This window comes from Takifugu rubripes, chromosome 21 (assembly GCF_901000725.2).
Source record: "Takifugu rubripes chromosome 21, fTakRub1.2, whole genome shotgun sequence".
Lineage (NCBI taxonomy): Eukaryota > Metazoa > Chordata > Actinopteri > Tetraodontiformes > Tetraodontidae > Takifugu > Takifugu rubripes.
Genome location: NC_042305.1, coordinates 14,717,902 through 14,733,517, shown reverse-complemented (window position 1 = coordinate 14,733,517; position 15,616 = coordinate 14,717,902). Strand labels below are relative to the sequence as shown.

Below are 15,616 nucleotides of genomic sequence, written 5' to 3'. Positions count from 1 at the left end.
TGTGTGCGTGTGTGTGTGTGTGTGTGTGTGGGGGGGGGGGGGGGGGGTCCCCTTGTCCCCTCTTCTCCTTTTCTCCCCCAGTGCTGAAGGGAGGATGAACAGATGTGAAACAGAGAAGCACAGTCAGAGGGTGAACAAGGATAGAGCGTTCTGAGCTGGAAGATGGCGCGTTGGGTCATAACTGAACACACACACACACACACACACACACACACACACACACACTACCCTTTAAGACCACAATCAGACTTTTGAACTGGCCATGTGAATACTGCACACCTGACGCGATGCCCAGCCCAGAACAAACGTGTATTTTTATCGCCTTCAGCGTCTGTTTGCATTCCTTCTTTAAAGCGAGGCCCTAAGAAAGAGTGAGGAGGTTGTAAAAAGAGTCGGATCAGAGCGCAGCACCAGAGGCTGCAGCTTCCTGCTGAGCTGTACTGACAGGCTAATCCCTCACCGCTCTGTCTATATGGAGCTGAGATATACCATCATCAATGGGATAAAAGGGCAGGAAAGAAGGCCGGTGCTGCAAAATGGACCTTGGTTTATATCTACTCGCCTCCATCTGAGCTAAATGAACCCCCCCCCCACCCTTTTTTTTTTCTTAAACAAAAGCTGATCTCCCAGATCAAAAAGAAATTGTAATAAAGACAAAGCAAACTTTACTTTGTTTACAGTATAATAATATTACTTTACTGCTCCGTGTAAATGTTATATTGCTTATTAATTCTTACAGCCACAGCACATAAAATTCATAAATGTGGGCAGGGGAGAATGTCGCTGGTGCCCCCTTCTGTGACATTCGGCAACTTTTATTTTTGTAATTTTTATTACCTCGGCTTTCGGTCAACAATTTCCCAATTTGCGGTCTGAATATTGGAGTTGGTTGTGGGAACAGAACTTCAACCACACGCTCCGTCAGTGCTGACCGCTTCTTGCTTTGGTTTCAGGTGGAATGAGATCATTTATTTCAATGGAAACGATACTTTTACCTTCACATTAGATGATGAGGTTCCCATTATTTTTCTTCCCTAAAAATGAAATAAAATGACAAGCTAATTTGAGCGCCTTCGTCTCGAGCTTCAAAGCAAACGCGCTAGCTGCTATTGCGCGCCTGCAATCATAGCAACGGTGAGATAATGATGAAATTACAGTTACCCATAACACTTTACTCTCCAGCACTGAACAGTTTTTTTACCAGCTACATCGGTGGGAATGTGCCTGGAGGCAGAAAATGTATCTTCCCGTCATACTGGAATTCACAAAATAAACAGATACAAACATGAGTGTCAGAAAGAGGTACAGAAGACGGAGAAAGGGAGAGACGGTTTCACTACAGGTGACGCTGGTCACAATGATGGAGAGGAGAGCGGTAGAACAGTGGAGTGATAGAGAGGTGGAGGTGGGAGTCCTTATCAGAGAAGAGCAGACACCTTTATCTCCCTGCCCTCCAGACACACACGCATGGGAGGACAGAGGGCCACTGCCTGCCAGCACAAACACCGACACACACGCGCGCTCGCCGGCAAAGAGCAAACATGCCAGCTCGTCCACAAACACCCTCCAACTCGCGCTATCTCGGGAATTGCACGCGCCTACAGGTGACTGACAGCCGCCATTTACACATGGACAGGGATGCCCGCCTCTCCGCCAGCTGCCATGGCGATGAATACTATTAGCATCCAATAAAATGTCAGGGGGGCATACCCAAGTAACTCATCACTGCGCGCACACACGCACACACACACACACACACACCCAGTCAGAAATGTCAGAGGCCTGTGCCCAGTAATGTATCTGATGGAGAGAGAAGGCAAATGTCAGCTGTTCCTCAAAATGGCAGCCAGCAGCTGTGTTGGCTGAAAGGTTGCGACGGTGGACTGATACCGCCAGACGTACAGACAGCGTATCTGTTAAACCTGACATATAGCTATTATTCGCCGCCATATTTGGCCTTGACTGTGAACTAACTGCCCAGTTCGCTCATATCAGTTAGTTATTCAAATGTATTAGAGCACGGACAAAGTTAATGTCCTCACGAGGTTGAAAATGAAACATTTTTAAACGGCGTTCTTGGAAACCGGAGCTGGAATCCGGAGCAGAGCATAACAAATGAACTCCTCATCACTTCCTGCAAACTCCAGCAGCCATCTGTCAAGGCAGAGGGGGAAAAAAACTTTCTTTTCTCTCATCCATCAGCAGGATGAACGGATGGATGGAGGGATGGGAGTCGTGTGATCCCCGGCCAAGACTTTCTCCATCCGCCCTCCAACCCCCTGCACAGAAATCGCAGCAGCAGCAGCCACTGGCAACACTTGCCCAAGGTCATAGGGACAAAGTCAGGGGTGGGGGGGGGGGGGGATACAGCCAGGACCAGAGTGAAAGTGAGAGTGTGTGAGCGTGTGCCGACTGTCCCGCAACTCAGCAGGCTGAGGAAAACGATAATAAATAATCACCTCTGAACTGCTGCATTAATGAGCCTCACACACACACACACACACACACACACACACACACACACACACACACACACACACACACACCTCGTGCTCTCACTCTATAAGAAAAGGGGATTTATTCTTTGACCTTCCTGAATAGAGAGACTTAAGACAACAGCTTAAAAAAATGATACAGCTCCCAGGAGACGCACACTCGCTCAGACATCCAGCATTAGGAAGGTTTCGAGGAGCCCACTCACAATATAGAGCATCTGTATCAGCCAGACAAGTCTCAGTGATGGGCCCTGATCCGCCAGGAACCCTACAGCCAGGCAGAGGTCAAACCCATCAACCCTGGAGACCGGTGCCCCGAGGATACACACTTCAACCAAGAACCAATCACGACAAGCCTTTTTGTGCTTCGCAGCACACCGTACGTCACTTGTGGACAGGACCGAACGGAGTTTAGTCTACAGACCCAAAAAGAAGCCAACGTTTTGTTCCATATGAGTTTGGATAGATACATTCCAGAGACGGTGCATCTCCACGTGTTCAGTAAACTAGGCTACGCTGCTCTTGCCGACTTCAATAACTCGTTAGTTTAGGTCACGTGTAACTAGCGAGACTGTGCTGCTTCTCTGCTAACTTGTTTCCACAAGTCCCGAAGGTCAGATGAGCAGCTTTGTTGCTCTCGTCCTGCAGTCGTTTCCGTGGCGTCACTGAAAAGCAAACCACCGTAGTTTAAACTTGGGATGGGTGGCTGTTCAAGCTGATTTTGTTGGTCCTAAAATGTAATCAGGAATATCAAAAAGTGCTGAGTGTGCCCGTTCCATACAGCACTAAAGCTGGATCCACGCATCTTTCCTCCCCTTTTTCATCCCCCTCTGCTCTTCTCCTTCTCGTCGCCTTTGGGTAAACATTTGTCATTGTAATGTGATGTTTCAGGTAAAGATATGCAGATTAACTTTAACTCCTTTGCATAACGAGCTCTTATTCGCCGGTCTAATTACAGTGCTGCGCTGAGGCCGTCCCAGAGCTGCCCCCGGGGTTCATTACTGGGGTTCGTTAAGAGGTTTGTTAACAGGCAGCTAATCGCTTCCTCGCTCTTTAACAAATAGCAGAGCCAGAAAGTCCTGAAAGGAAGGAAGCGCTCAGCAAGAGGACGCGCATGAACGCTGCGCACGAGATGACTCAGTGCTCGTGGGACAAAGAGCTGCTCAATGCACAGCTCTGTGAGGGTTTACTTCCTTCCTGACAGCAGCGCCCAGACACAAACGTACACACTAAACACCCGGCTGACGTAAAGCGTTCGCTGGCGCAGCTTAAGAGGCAGAACTGGGTCCCAGTAAGCACAATGGCAGAGAAGCCAAGGACCAGAGTTGGGTTTTTACTGGGAGCCCGGGCCTTTAAATAATGACACCGAATGTATGTTGCGTCTGTTTTGAACTCTCCAGCTTGGAATTGCACATTGGATCCCTTTTCTATCATCCATATGCACGCGCTATTTATATGTCAACACTGGCATTGGGACAACCTACAGGGGCCTCCAGGATCTAAAATGTCAGTTAACTGGAGCAAACGGCGGCGCCCAACTGAGCCTCATCACGCGAGGACGTGCTGGTCTCGGAACACGTCGGGCTCGGAACAAGGCCTATCCTGTTGTGGAGCAATGAATATGGATGAGTTTGGTAAACGTTGTACGCCAGTCTGCGTTTACGACGGGGACACGCGGATCTGGCGCACAGGCAGGCAGAAATGAACAGACCATTTCAATGGAAATGGGAACGGCTTCCTCTACAGAGGCTGAAGAAGCGTGTGACTGTGAGGCAATCAGCGGGAATGGTCTTCAGCGCCTCGCCGTCTGTAATCACCGTTCTGCCGCCGCGCTCGTTCAGTTCTGAGGCACGAGCGTCGAACGTCATCAACAGGTTCCTGGAGGTTAGACGGGGGGAGAACAGGTCCGCTGCTCCGATGAAGAACTCCGATAAAGTGCAGTTTGTTTGGAGTTCTTTTTAAAACCTATTTTAACTCAATTACCGAGTGGAACGCAGATCTTCCCCCTCCAAAAACATCTTCCTCTGGTGACCGCAGCTCAGTCGATTGGAGCAGTTTAAACAGCAGCTCCGAAGGCACCAGCAGTCTCGTTGAGAGCAGAATTCCTGCCTGGGGGCTCGGAACAGAACCTCCTGTCTCCCAAAATTAATTCTCCTTTTTTACTGTACAAAATGACAGTTTTTCCACTCAATCTGTTCATCATGTTCGGTCTTCTTCCTCAACTCCTTTTCTAATATTTGACCTCAAATTTGCTCTTTGCCCCTCCCCCCACCCTTCTGTCACCACCCTGTCCCCCCCCCAATCTCCCACTCTGACCTCCACCACCCAAAGTCTCATTTCACACTACTTCTTGTTCATCCCCTTTTCATCTCCCACTCTCTTCACCGGTTTTCCCCCCACAGCATCCAGATTGTGGCCTGGTCTGGCCTTTTAATGTCTCCCTCTGCTTCTCATTCCCCTTAACTCCTCCAATTCTCTCTCTTTCTTTCAGGCTGCAGCTAATGCCATCAAGTGTTTGCAGCCTTCTTGAGCCACATTTTCAAAGCCAGTGTTTCCTCAGCCCGACTCAGACATGATGCCAAGAGGAGGCGTTCCTTCATGCATTTACAGTCTAAATGAAAAGTAATATGCCATTTCCTCCAAACAAGATTGCTGCAATATGAACTAGTCACACGGGTCACATGTCTAGAATTATTCCATTTAAGCATTTGTGCACGCGTAATCACTTTGTTTGATTCTAAAGCGGTGTGGTCTTGGAGAGTTCTATGGATCCGTCATCCCACCTGAGATTCCAACAGTTTGCCACAGGAGCAGGCTGTTGTCCAGTTGTTCCCCAGCGTCTACAGGAAGTGGGAGGAGACCTTGAGTGTTTTTTCCAGGAATGTACCCACGATGTGAAAAAGAAAAAAAACACGGCAGCGCGTTTCTACTAAAGTTTCCCAGGCTCAAAAACCCTTTCCATCAATCCCAAACATTCCCTGAAACATGTACCTGGTCATTTTTATTACCCAGAATTCTTGTGGGCGGAGCAGGCAAAGACTGACTGGCTGATTCACCTGCCATTTTTAAGCCAGTGTGCAGCTGCAAACATCTCTATTTCCACAAGCTCAACTTCACTTGTGTTACAGCTAAAAATTCTGGCTAAAATGGAGAAAAAAAGTGGACGTATGAAGAGGCCCAGACTGTTTTCAGAGGAGGAGGAAATTCAGCAGGAGCCCCAAGTCTACGGATGAGCAGCCAAACAGCTGCTGGACCTAAATGGACACATGGCAGCATATTCATGAGAAGCTAAAAAGTCATCAGCCTGATTTGGGGGGGGAAATCCTAAACTTTGATATGCACTTAACACACAAACCACACTGAGGAACCTTTTCCATCATTTCCTGGAACGACTTTAGGGGGTCACCGTGACAAAACGACTCCACAATTGATAGTTATGTCACCTTCATGCACCTTCTGACGAGCAGGGATACAAGTCCAGAATCAAAATGAGGCCATAACTAAAATCATGTGACCAGGAAATTCCAAAAAATGACAACTTACTTTTCAAAGCTAATCTTTGGCTGCAGGTTTACGCCCAGATGCTCTGACGCAGAGCTCTGCTGTTGGAAAACACCGGGGAATTTAAAGAATAAGGTTGTTTTCTATTCAGCAGGCAGCATTCCCACATTCTTCTTCGGCTACTTTTCTTTTGGGCCACGTGTGATTTCAGGTTTGAAATCAATTTGGCCGAGATGAAAGTTTTCAATTTCATTAGCTTGATCAAATGGAGCGCTGTTAACAGGCAGCGGTAATAGAAAATCATTTAGGCCGAGCAGCTCACACGCTCTCAAAGGAGCGGCTGAGAGCCGCTCAGAGCGGGAAGATAGAGGAGGAGAGATGGAGTGAAGCAGACGAAGGAAGAGAGGAAGATGGCAGGTGCGGAAATATTGATGAGAGACAGCGGCTGGGAGAAAAAAAAGTCGACTAAATGTGAAAAAGATAGGCGAGACAAGTTTAGACTGACAGGAGGAGGAGGAATACGGCATTTTAGAGGAAGGTGGGAAACAGCAGGGAAATCTGAGATTAGATGAAAGAAATGAAGACACTTTGGGGAACAAAGTAAAACTGAAGAGCGGCAGTAAAAGCAAGAAGAGTTTACAAAGGAACACAAAAAGCTCGTATACTTACAGTTAATAATTGTGCCGATACGAGCCAAGAGGAACCATAAAGCAAAGAAGGAGAAAAGCAAAGGAGCAGAGAAATTTGTCTCTTCCCCTTGTGATTTTTCTAAGTGCTGGCCCATTAAACTCCTATTATTGCTCCTCAGATGTTTGTCACAGAAAAATAGTGTTGTGATGAAAGAACATAAACTATGAGCTATCAAAGGAGTCAGCCAGGCAGCATGTCGGCAGCTAAATATCACCCATGTGATGGTGGGGGGGGGGGGCAAATACTAAATCAGAAATGGACTAATGAGAGGAATCCGGGGGGGGGGGGAGAGGGACATTTCAAATTGTTCCCCGGTACAGCGAGCGTCAACCTCTGCTGCATTTAATTGAACGCATGTAAAATTAAAGCAAAAAAATCGCTCCCTCAACGCTAATAAAACAGATTTGGTTTCCCCCTGGTGGTAGGCTGCAGTAATACTGGGATAATATGGGCTGTTGCAGCAGCCTGAAGAGAATGCGCGAGTCTTTATGGCCACGTCAGCACAGGGTCGTCTGACAGCACTGCCCAATGCTGGGACCGCACAGGCAATAAAGTGCAACATCAGAAAGTGCTAAAGTGGATCTCCTCTCCTCCTGCAGATGACCCGGTCCTCCTTTAGCCCAGGGTGAAGCGGCTGTTGCGAGGATCAGCCCTTCTAAGTCTCAAGTCACGCTTCTCCAGAAGGGAAAAAATAAATGGCAGATGTGGAAGTTGAAGTCAGCCCAAGTGTAAACGCACTGAACCTCTTTGTCCGTGTCCAGCCAGGACGTGACGCCGGGGTCAGAGCCCGGACAGACGGGAGGGATTACATCACCTTTCTGAATTAGGGGAGCCTTTGAATGATCACAGGAGCTGGTGGCTAGTGGTGGGGGGGGGGGGGTTTGGACTTCCCGACCCAGATAAAAGATGAAATGCAGCACGACGGGGAGTGGGTTTTCTGTATATATAATTCATTTATATTAAATCGGGACTCGGGAGCGTTTGTTACATAATTAAGGGTGTGGCCAATTTGAATGACAGTCTCTACTACCAATATTTGAGTCATTGAAGACTTAAGTGTCCAAATGTTACTTGTAATTACCTGTATAACACATTTTGCACCGTGTTGAAGTATAGAAATAAAACCATCTGTTATCTACAGCAGATACATCCCAGACTTTATCATTGCTATTGTTGCTTTCACAACCACTAGATGGCGCATCGTTTCAAAACAATAACTCACTACTAAAACCAATGATTGGGATCATGGTGCAGTCTGCCGAATTTTTATATAAAGTACAAGCACTCAACCTGGACAGGCATCGTGTGACCTTCCGTGGCCTTCAAATGGGGCAGAATGCCACAGGGGAAGGTACAAATCCTGTAAACGTTCGCAACAGTGAAGCCTTTATGCAAGTTTGATAAATAATCAGTAAAAGTTCAATGAAAACATGAAAGCTAATGTTGCTACTTTGGTAGTTTCCCCTGAGTCAGTGTTACAATGATAAGCAGTTTCTCTCTCTCACACACACACATACACACACACAAGCTAATCTGTTAACTGACACAGGAGGAAATAGGGAAAATATATTGCTAATTAGCTCAACCTTAAACCCCCACAAACATGACTTTTAGATCCAGTTCAGGCTCACACACTTGCACAAAGTGACACACACCAAATTAGGAGGCCATTCATATTAATCTGAAGGAAAACGACTTCCTCATTAGCGAGACCCTTAAACCCCTCGACAGGCCTTTAAACGGTGGTCACAGAGCTCGGAGGAGCGCGGGCAGACGTGCACCCGCAGCGCTCGAAATAACCCCATGACTTTTTTTGGAAAGGAAACAAAACAGAGGTGGATAAAACATCTACACAAAAGACCAAAATGCTTCAAAGCTGAACCGAGTGGCCGGTAATGGAGAACCAGGCTGGGATCCACACACGCGCTGGCTCTGCTCCACCTTCTAACCTACAGACCTTCCTCGGGTGGAGCATCAAATAAAAAGCACAGCTAATTTGATACGAGTTTCATCCACATGCCTGACCTTGACCCCGACCTCCCACCTCAGCATTGGGCCTCACGGTCAACAAGAAACTAAACGGAGAAATTAAAAAATAAGGATACGACACATCAGCATTTGTGCAAAAATTCCACTTTTCCTCTTTTTAGAGTTGTAATCTAGCTTCTAATATGCCCACACTGTGAGACCCCAATTGTAATTGCATGTTGTGGCTTCCTAATGATGCTGCTGTCATGCGTACGCCGAAGAGAGATAATGTGCGCCGGGGTGTGCGAGCACGTCGCCAGTGTAAATATGTCCACAGCCTGCAGCGGGCGGCATCTGCAGGGATGAGATCGGGCGATAAAGGAGGAGAGGACAGAGAATGGATACGCTCTCAAGGGATGGAGACCCACCCCCAGTCGCGTTCCTCAATCTCTCCATCTCTGAGGCTCCCTCTTCCCCTGTGCCACGACAAGAAAAGTTGTTCTCCTTGTGTCAATGAAAGCCAATTATTTTCCTTATCTTCCGTGTACTCCAGAGTGGACGTGCGCTTCCCCGTGTGTCCGGGTGTGGATACAGCGTTTACACACTTCAGTTGGGATGGCACAAAAAAAAATAGGTGGAAAAGTGAGACGAACAAAACATTTATTTCAATTAAGGGAACAATTTCACAGATTGTGTGCCTAGTCCCCCCCCCCGGTGGCCCCAATCGCCAGTTTTTCTGCAACATGCATGACCCCACGGAGACGCAACTCCACCCCCCCCCCCCCCCCCCCAGAAAAACGGAATGCTGCATTGACGGTGGCTGCAACAGACCGTTTTTTGGGGGGGGGGTTTCCCCTGGCACCACCTAGTTTAGTTCCATTTCCTGATAAATTGAGGGCGAGTCGGACGTGGAGCGATCGAGTGAGCCTGCAAATATCAACATTTGTGCAAGTTTTCATGCGAATTCTCGAAACACCACAGAACGACTGGAGAGAAAAATGTGCAAACATCAATAATCCGTCCAGTGATCACACAAATTATAGCAGAGTAACAAAAGCACACCTCTCTATCACACTCTCCAGCTCCCCATCTGCTGGACAACCCCCCCCCAAACCTCCCTCACTGATGACTCTTTGCACATAGAGCCGATCAGAATAGCTGAACTTCCAGGGTTTCTTGGATTAAAGTTTCAACCCAGAGTGTCTTTGTTTAGTTCTCTGCCCTAATATCTCCTCCCTCCATCGCTGCTGTCACACCATGAGGAAATCCTTATTTTAGGCATCAGAATATTAGACTTCCCCCCCAGCTAACTGGCTCTCATCACACTCGGAGGCCTCCCGGCAACAGTCCTTGGACAAAATTAGAACATCTTAGGGTTTCAGACTGGCTATTTCTTTAACCGTTTCCTGAACGAACGCCAAACGTTTTTCCAAGGGTTTTTCTTTTTCTTTTTTGTTGTCCCAGAGAGGCGACCTCGCCGTCACGCTTCAATAATCCAGGACGTGTGAATCAGCGCAGCGGAAGATCTGCTGAAAAACCTTGATTTCAAATCAGCACCTGAAGAGCCCCTCGTATCCCTGCCTCACAGTTCAAAAGCATTCCTCCAGTGCCTCTGTGACTGTTCCGCCTCTGCCCCCTCACCGTCGCCATGACAAAAAAAAGTCATGTGACGGTGTGCCGAGAGAGAGAGAGAGATAAACGTTCCATTTCCACCACCGCTGTTTTAGCAGCCTACCCCACTGTGCTGCATTCAGGAGGACATGTTTTAAGTTCACCACCGTTTCCGTCACACTCACACACACATTGTCATGTGGAGCTGCGAGTCGGGGTCGGGGGGGGGGGGGGGGGCAAGGGAAATATGCAGAGGACAAACAGAAGAGTGCACAAGGACAGGACGAGTTATTTGTGCATGTGTATGCGTGTGCATGTGCAGGTGTGTGCATGCAGGCCAGAGATTTTACATCGGTAGTTATTAATGTTCTCATTCTACGAGTAATGCTGCAGAACCCTCACGTTCTGCCACAGGTTTAGTGGAGAAGGCATTCAAGTGAACACACTCGAAATTCTCCCTCCTCTCCTCTTTTCTTCCCTTCGCCGCCTCACAAGCGTCGCCTTTGAACAAACCAGCAACGAGAACCTGGATGACGACAGTGTGTTGTAATTACCATGAAAGAGTCGCAGCACTTGTGGAATTATGAGTGGCTGACTCTGGAGACGAGATGAAAGCCCATTACAGAACTTTGTCAGGGGCTCTGCGCTCCACTCTGCCACACCTGGGTTTAACGTTAGCAAGACTCGGCTGTGACAACCTCAGAAACTGGGCGACAATCTGAGGAGTGAGGAGGTGATTTCCTGCTGGTGTACATGTGTTCGCCCAGGGAAAAGGGGGCAAGCAAATGCTGAGATGACCACGCTCAGAAAGGTGGGGAGGGGTGAAAAATCTTGCAAGGTTTGCTTTCTTTATCGGGCTAAAGTGGGTGCTTCGGCATGACAGCCAGAGCTCCCTGATGTCCGGTAAAAGGATGTTTAAACCACTGTGGTGTTAGAGGGACGGAGACAGCGGGGGAGGGTTTTCTGCTTTGCTTCATCTTTTGGTTACTCAGCCGTTTCGCCGGGCGCAGCTGTTTTCCTGCCCTCTCCTGATGGTGCGCCGTGCGCCAAAGCGGCAGAGGCGACGGCGACCACCGCGTTCCGGTGCGCACGACCACAGCTCAGTGAGCCGCGTGTGAGCGAAGCTGATTAAACAGGCGCACACAGCGCCGGATGGGGGCGACGCTGGCGCGGAGCACTAGAGCCGTGGCGCAGAGGAATTTAAACTTTAAAGAGAGATGTTCAACTTCCTCCCGTCTTTTCCCTCGGAAGGAAATGAGTGGTTGTGGTGCCCGCGCTCGATTTCGAATACACCAGCCCCGATTTCACGTTCATGTTTTGACGTAGTTGCCTCGGAGATATTTTCTGTCACTTCACCGCCTCCTTTCACAGCCTCTCAAGTCAAATGGGGGAGCGCGTCTTTATACGACATTCCATGAAACGCAAAAGAGGTCACGAGTGGTCAGACAGTCTTTCCTTCACTCCCATTTTTGTTAAAAACAAATCTGGATGTGATTTCGGAAGAACGGGCGCTTCCCCAGCTGTCCACATCCTCCAACACTTCACCGACCCGAGCACCAACTTCGGTTACGCATCCGTCATTTAATGCGATGGTTTATTATTCCGGTCACATGTGCGGATACAGCAGGTGTCAAGGTGAACGGGGGCTGATCGATCGTCATTTGGCACCAAAAAAGACAGCTGTGAGCTTCGGGAGATTTTTTTTTTTTAACCGTGAAAATAATCGTTAAATCACAACGATTATAACGTAAACGCGTGTGTTCGTCCTCAAAGATATATATTATATATATTTTAAACTTGCTTTAGTTTGATAATTTGGGGGGGGGGAATCAACCAATGCAATGTTCTAGATGAAATAACTAAGTGTGACTTTGACTCGGTCTCGAATTGTGCGCATACGTCCAACAACATTTCTCCTTAAAGCGTCCACTCACGCACGGAAAAAGCGGGATTCACACGCGCAGACACACATTAAGAGGTCAGAAAGAAAATAAAAACACCAAATGTCACGCAACCTGGATGGAGTGGGTGTGAGCCTGGCATTTCCAGCCCGGAGCATTGACGCGTCCCAAAAAAACGCATCTTTGTGGATGATGCAGCGCTTTAAACGCGCGGTGCATCCTTTCAATGTTGGACTACGTCGACATTGTTTCGAACCCGCAACAAGTTTTCATTTTCAGTCCTAATTTGCGTGTCTTACCTCTACACGCGAAGAGAAGAAACACGGTCTTCCACAGGCACCAGCCCGCAGACGCGCCTCGCCTCCGCGTCGTCTCCATCCCTCCAGTCGGCACCAAAAGGTCCGGAACTGTTCTCAAAAATGTGGAGGGAGGCTCGTTCGGGATTTGAGCTGTTTTCCTTCACCTCTAAGCAGATCACTGAGGCATCGGTGCACTGATAATCGAGTTTTGAACAAACTGCGATCTTGACCCGAGACAGCGCGCAGATGAGGGTTTAAAGTCAACTATAAATCCTCTTGGAGTCTGGAATTAAAGAAACAAAGGTCCAATTCCGATGCAGGCGGGCTTATTTTAATTCCACTTCTCCTTAAAAGTCCGCGGTGTTTCTCCTTAGAGCCAGAAGCGTGTTGGATCCTTTCTTTTCGCCCGATGGTGAGCTTTTTCCTCCGGCGCGCTCCTCTGGCCTGTTTATCCAAACTGGAGAGTCAAAACAGGGAAGAGACGTCGGAGTCTCCGCTGATCTCCGCACTTTCCTTTCTTCAAAAGTTTAAGCACGGCTGCGGAGTTGACGTGGAGCCGCGCCGGCGAATTTAAAAGTCAACTTGATGCGCCGTTTCGAGCCATCAAAACCCAAGAAGAAGAAAAAAACTGTCACTTAAGGCTTGCGCATCAAACAAGCCCGAATTAAATTCCGCTCTCCTGGCAGCAGCAGCTCCTTCTTTCCCGAACAGCGTGCGTGTGCTCGTGTCACCCGACTCTCTTGCTCTGCTCGTCTTGACTCAACTCGAGAGGCTGCTTCCACAATCGTCCGCGGGATACAGAGAGCAGAGAACAGGAGGAGTTCTGACGCCTCCACCAGCCGGCGGAGCGGAGCGGAGCGGGGAGGAGGAGGGTCTGCGAAGGCTTGGGGACTGAAGGTGGGGAGGGGGCGGGGTTTGGCCATTTGAATGGCAGGTACGCGCAGCCAATTATGGGTGTGGGAATTTATTGAGACGTTTTGGATTCCATCACGCACTGAAACGTTTTTCTCGGTTTTCAAACTTAAGGGGCTGTTGAGGCATTTAGGCTCCCAAAAACAAATAAAAACCACCTCAAAGAGAACATGAACGCGCACAAACCACAGAAGAGAAGAATGAAACACTAAAAACTCAGGGGGCGAGTGGTGAAAGACAGTCAAAGGTGATCGAGGCCTGTGCGTGGTTAACCCAGCTTCGGTCTACATTATTCATTCAAACACAGGCGAAGCACCTGTTCCCGCGATCGATACCTTCAAAACGCACGCGCGCCCCTGTTCTCCACGCGCGTACGGAAAATGGGATACGCCTGCTGCCTCGTAACACAAAAGTCATTCACTTTCTCACTTTCGGAAGGGTGGAAAAAGCCACGAGATCACCGAGATCTTCTGTGAGTCCGACATTTCCTAATGCGCCGCGCCTGGTTATCTGTGTCAGCTAAATGTGCAAAAGCTAAAGAGATGACATTGTGACTTATTGAATTGCAAATCAGTCCGCCGGCGGAGGGATGGGAGGATTTCCGGAGATGGAGATACGTGCGTCCCCGCGTCCCTGTCTCTCTCTCAGCGCGGCTCAGTCCGCGGCCCCCGACTCCAAAGAAGAAGCGACAGCCCCCCCTAGTGTTGCAATGTGAGAAGAGACAAGAGGTTCAGGTCCTCATTGACGAGGACGCCTCTCTGGCTCACAGATTAAATCAATGTCACCACCGCCGCCTCATGTGTATTCCACTTCCATATTCTCGTCTTTCCTGATTTTGCACAACAGTTCTTACCTCCCCGCTCACCTGGATTTTAAAAACTTAAACCAGCACTAGTTCAGCAAGGAAGAAACAAAAATATTTGCACGAGTGCAGTGTGTAAAGGCTTTTTAAAAACATCCAAAAAAAAAACAACGAGTCCTTGAGGACGAGCAAACAAATCTGTAGAAATAAATTTTTAAAAAGGTTTCTATAGAGCTGTTATGTCTCCACTGTTGAGTTCCAGTGGTCGGCTTAAGACAATCTGAGAGGAAACTAATATTTCCCTTTTTTCTCTAAGGTTGTTGGAGAGAAAACCTGGAGGCATCAAATATTCATTCAATCACAGAAAGATACACATTCATCATAAAGGAGGGACTGTCAGGTTTCCAAATACAGCTCGCAGTAGATGTTTAGTGATAAATGGAGATTGTTGTTTTGCTGCGTGTGTTGCGACTTGTGTGTTGTCACAGCCACACTGATCGATGAGCTGTTTCAGCTTCCTCCTTCAGTCAAGATGGCCACAGCAAAAATGTGATTAGAAGGTCATTATAAGGATCTTCTCAAACCCCTAGCAGGGTCTCTTCCTGCTGCTTCTTTTCAGAGACTGTGGTAAAGGTGAATGCAGCGCCACCTCCAGTAGAGGTGCAGTAGTGCGCTGCCAGAGGCCATTTATCTTTTAAGGGAGCTGCAGATTCTCTGTTTAGAGGAGTAGTGTCCAGCCCGACTGTCTGGAGGTCACCTTGAAACACAATCTCTGCGCAAATAAAACCCCGGAGGCGGCGCCGGTGCCTCTCTGAGTCGTGGGTGTCCACCCCGAGGCCGCTGCATCTCAGCCTGTCTGTTTCAGTCGTCAGGGAGGCGACCTTTAAACCGTGACTGACGCCACATCTGTGCTGCTGGCTGCCAATTCTGAAGCACTGAAGACCTAAAATACGTTCTGGATGCAGGTCCACGTGTCACATGCGTGCTAACCCTAACCGCTGTCAACCAATCACAGAGCACATCTTGTGGTTGGATCGTGGCAGGGTAGGTAGGTCTGGGAGTTGGGAGTTTGGAACTGGAGACATCGTTTGCAGCCAAGCTCTGTGGAACGCCTGTAGTGAGGACCAGGTATCAGAGGCAGCCTGATCAATACCGTTAAAGCAAATTGCACTTGTTTGTGGATTGCGGAAGAAAACCTACTCGACAAAACCTGCATAACCACGAGGAGCTGGTGCTTTCATGCCCAGTAGCAGCGACAACAACTCACAGTATCCGTCCACCAGGAATTCCTTTCACTGTCAGCACAAGATTGTAAAGATGCAGCCAAGAGCAGCCCCGACGTTCTGTTAATACGTATTTACAGGAGCTTTGAACGTTTCTGCCTTCTGCCTGTGAGTCTGGTTTACTCCAGGTTTGTGGCACCGGCGTAGCATGGAA

General features: G+C 48.4%; 1 protein-coding gene across 1 annotated transcript in view; it reads right to left on the bottom strand.

The window, feature by feature from the left end:
* Nucleotides 1-13,271, bottom strand: part of LOC101075047 (transmembrane protein 132D) — a 135,554-nt gene extending 122,283 nt beyond the window's left edge. The window contains exon 1 of the mRNA XM_029830175.1: nucleotides 12,466-13,271. Within this exon, the coding sequence (XP_029686035.1) occupies nucleotides 12,466-12,544 (79 nt within the window). The 5' untranslated portion in view covers nucleotides 12,545-13,271. The remainder of the gene's footprint in view (nucleotides 1-12,465) is intronic.
* Nucleotides 13,272-15,616: the final 2,345 nt, after the last annotated feature.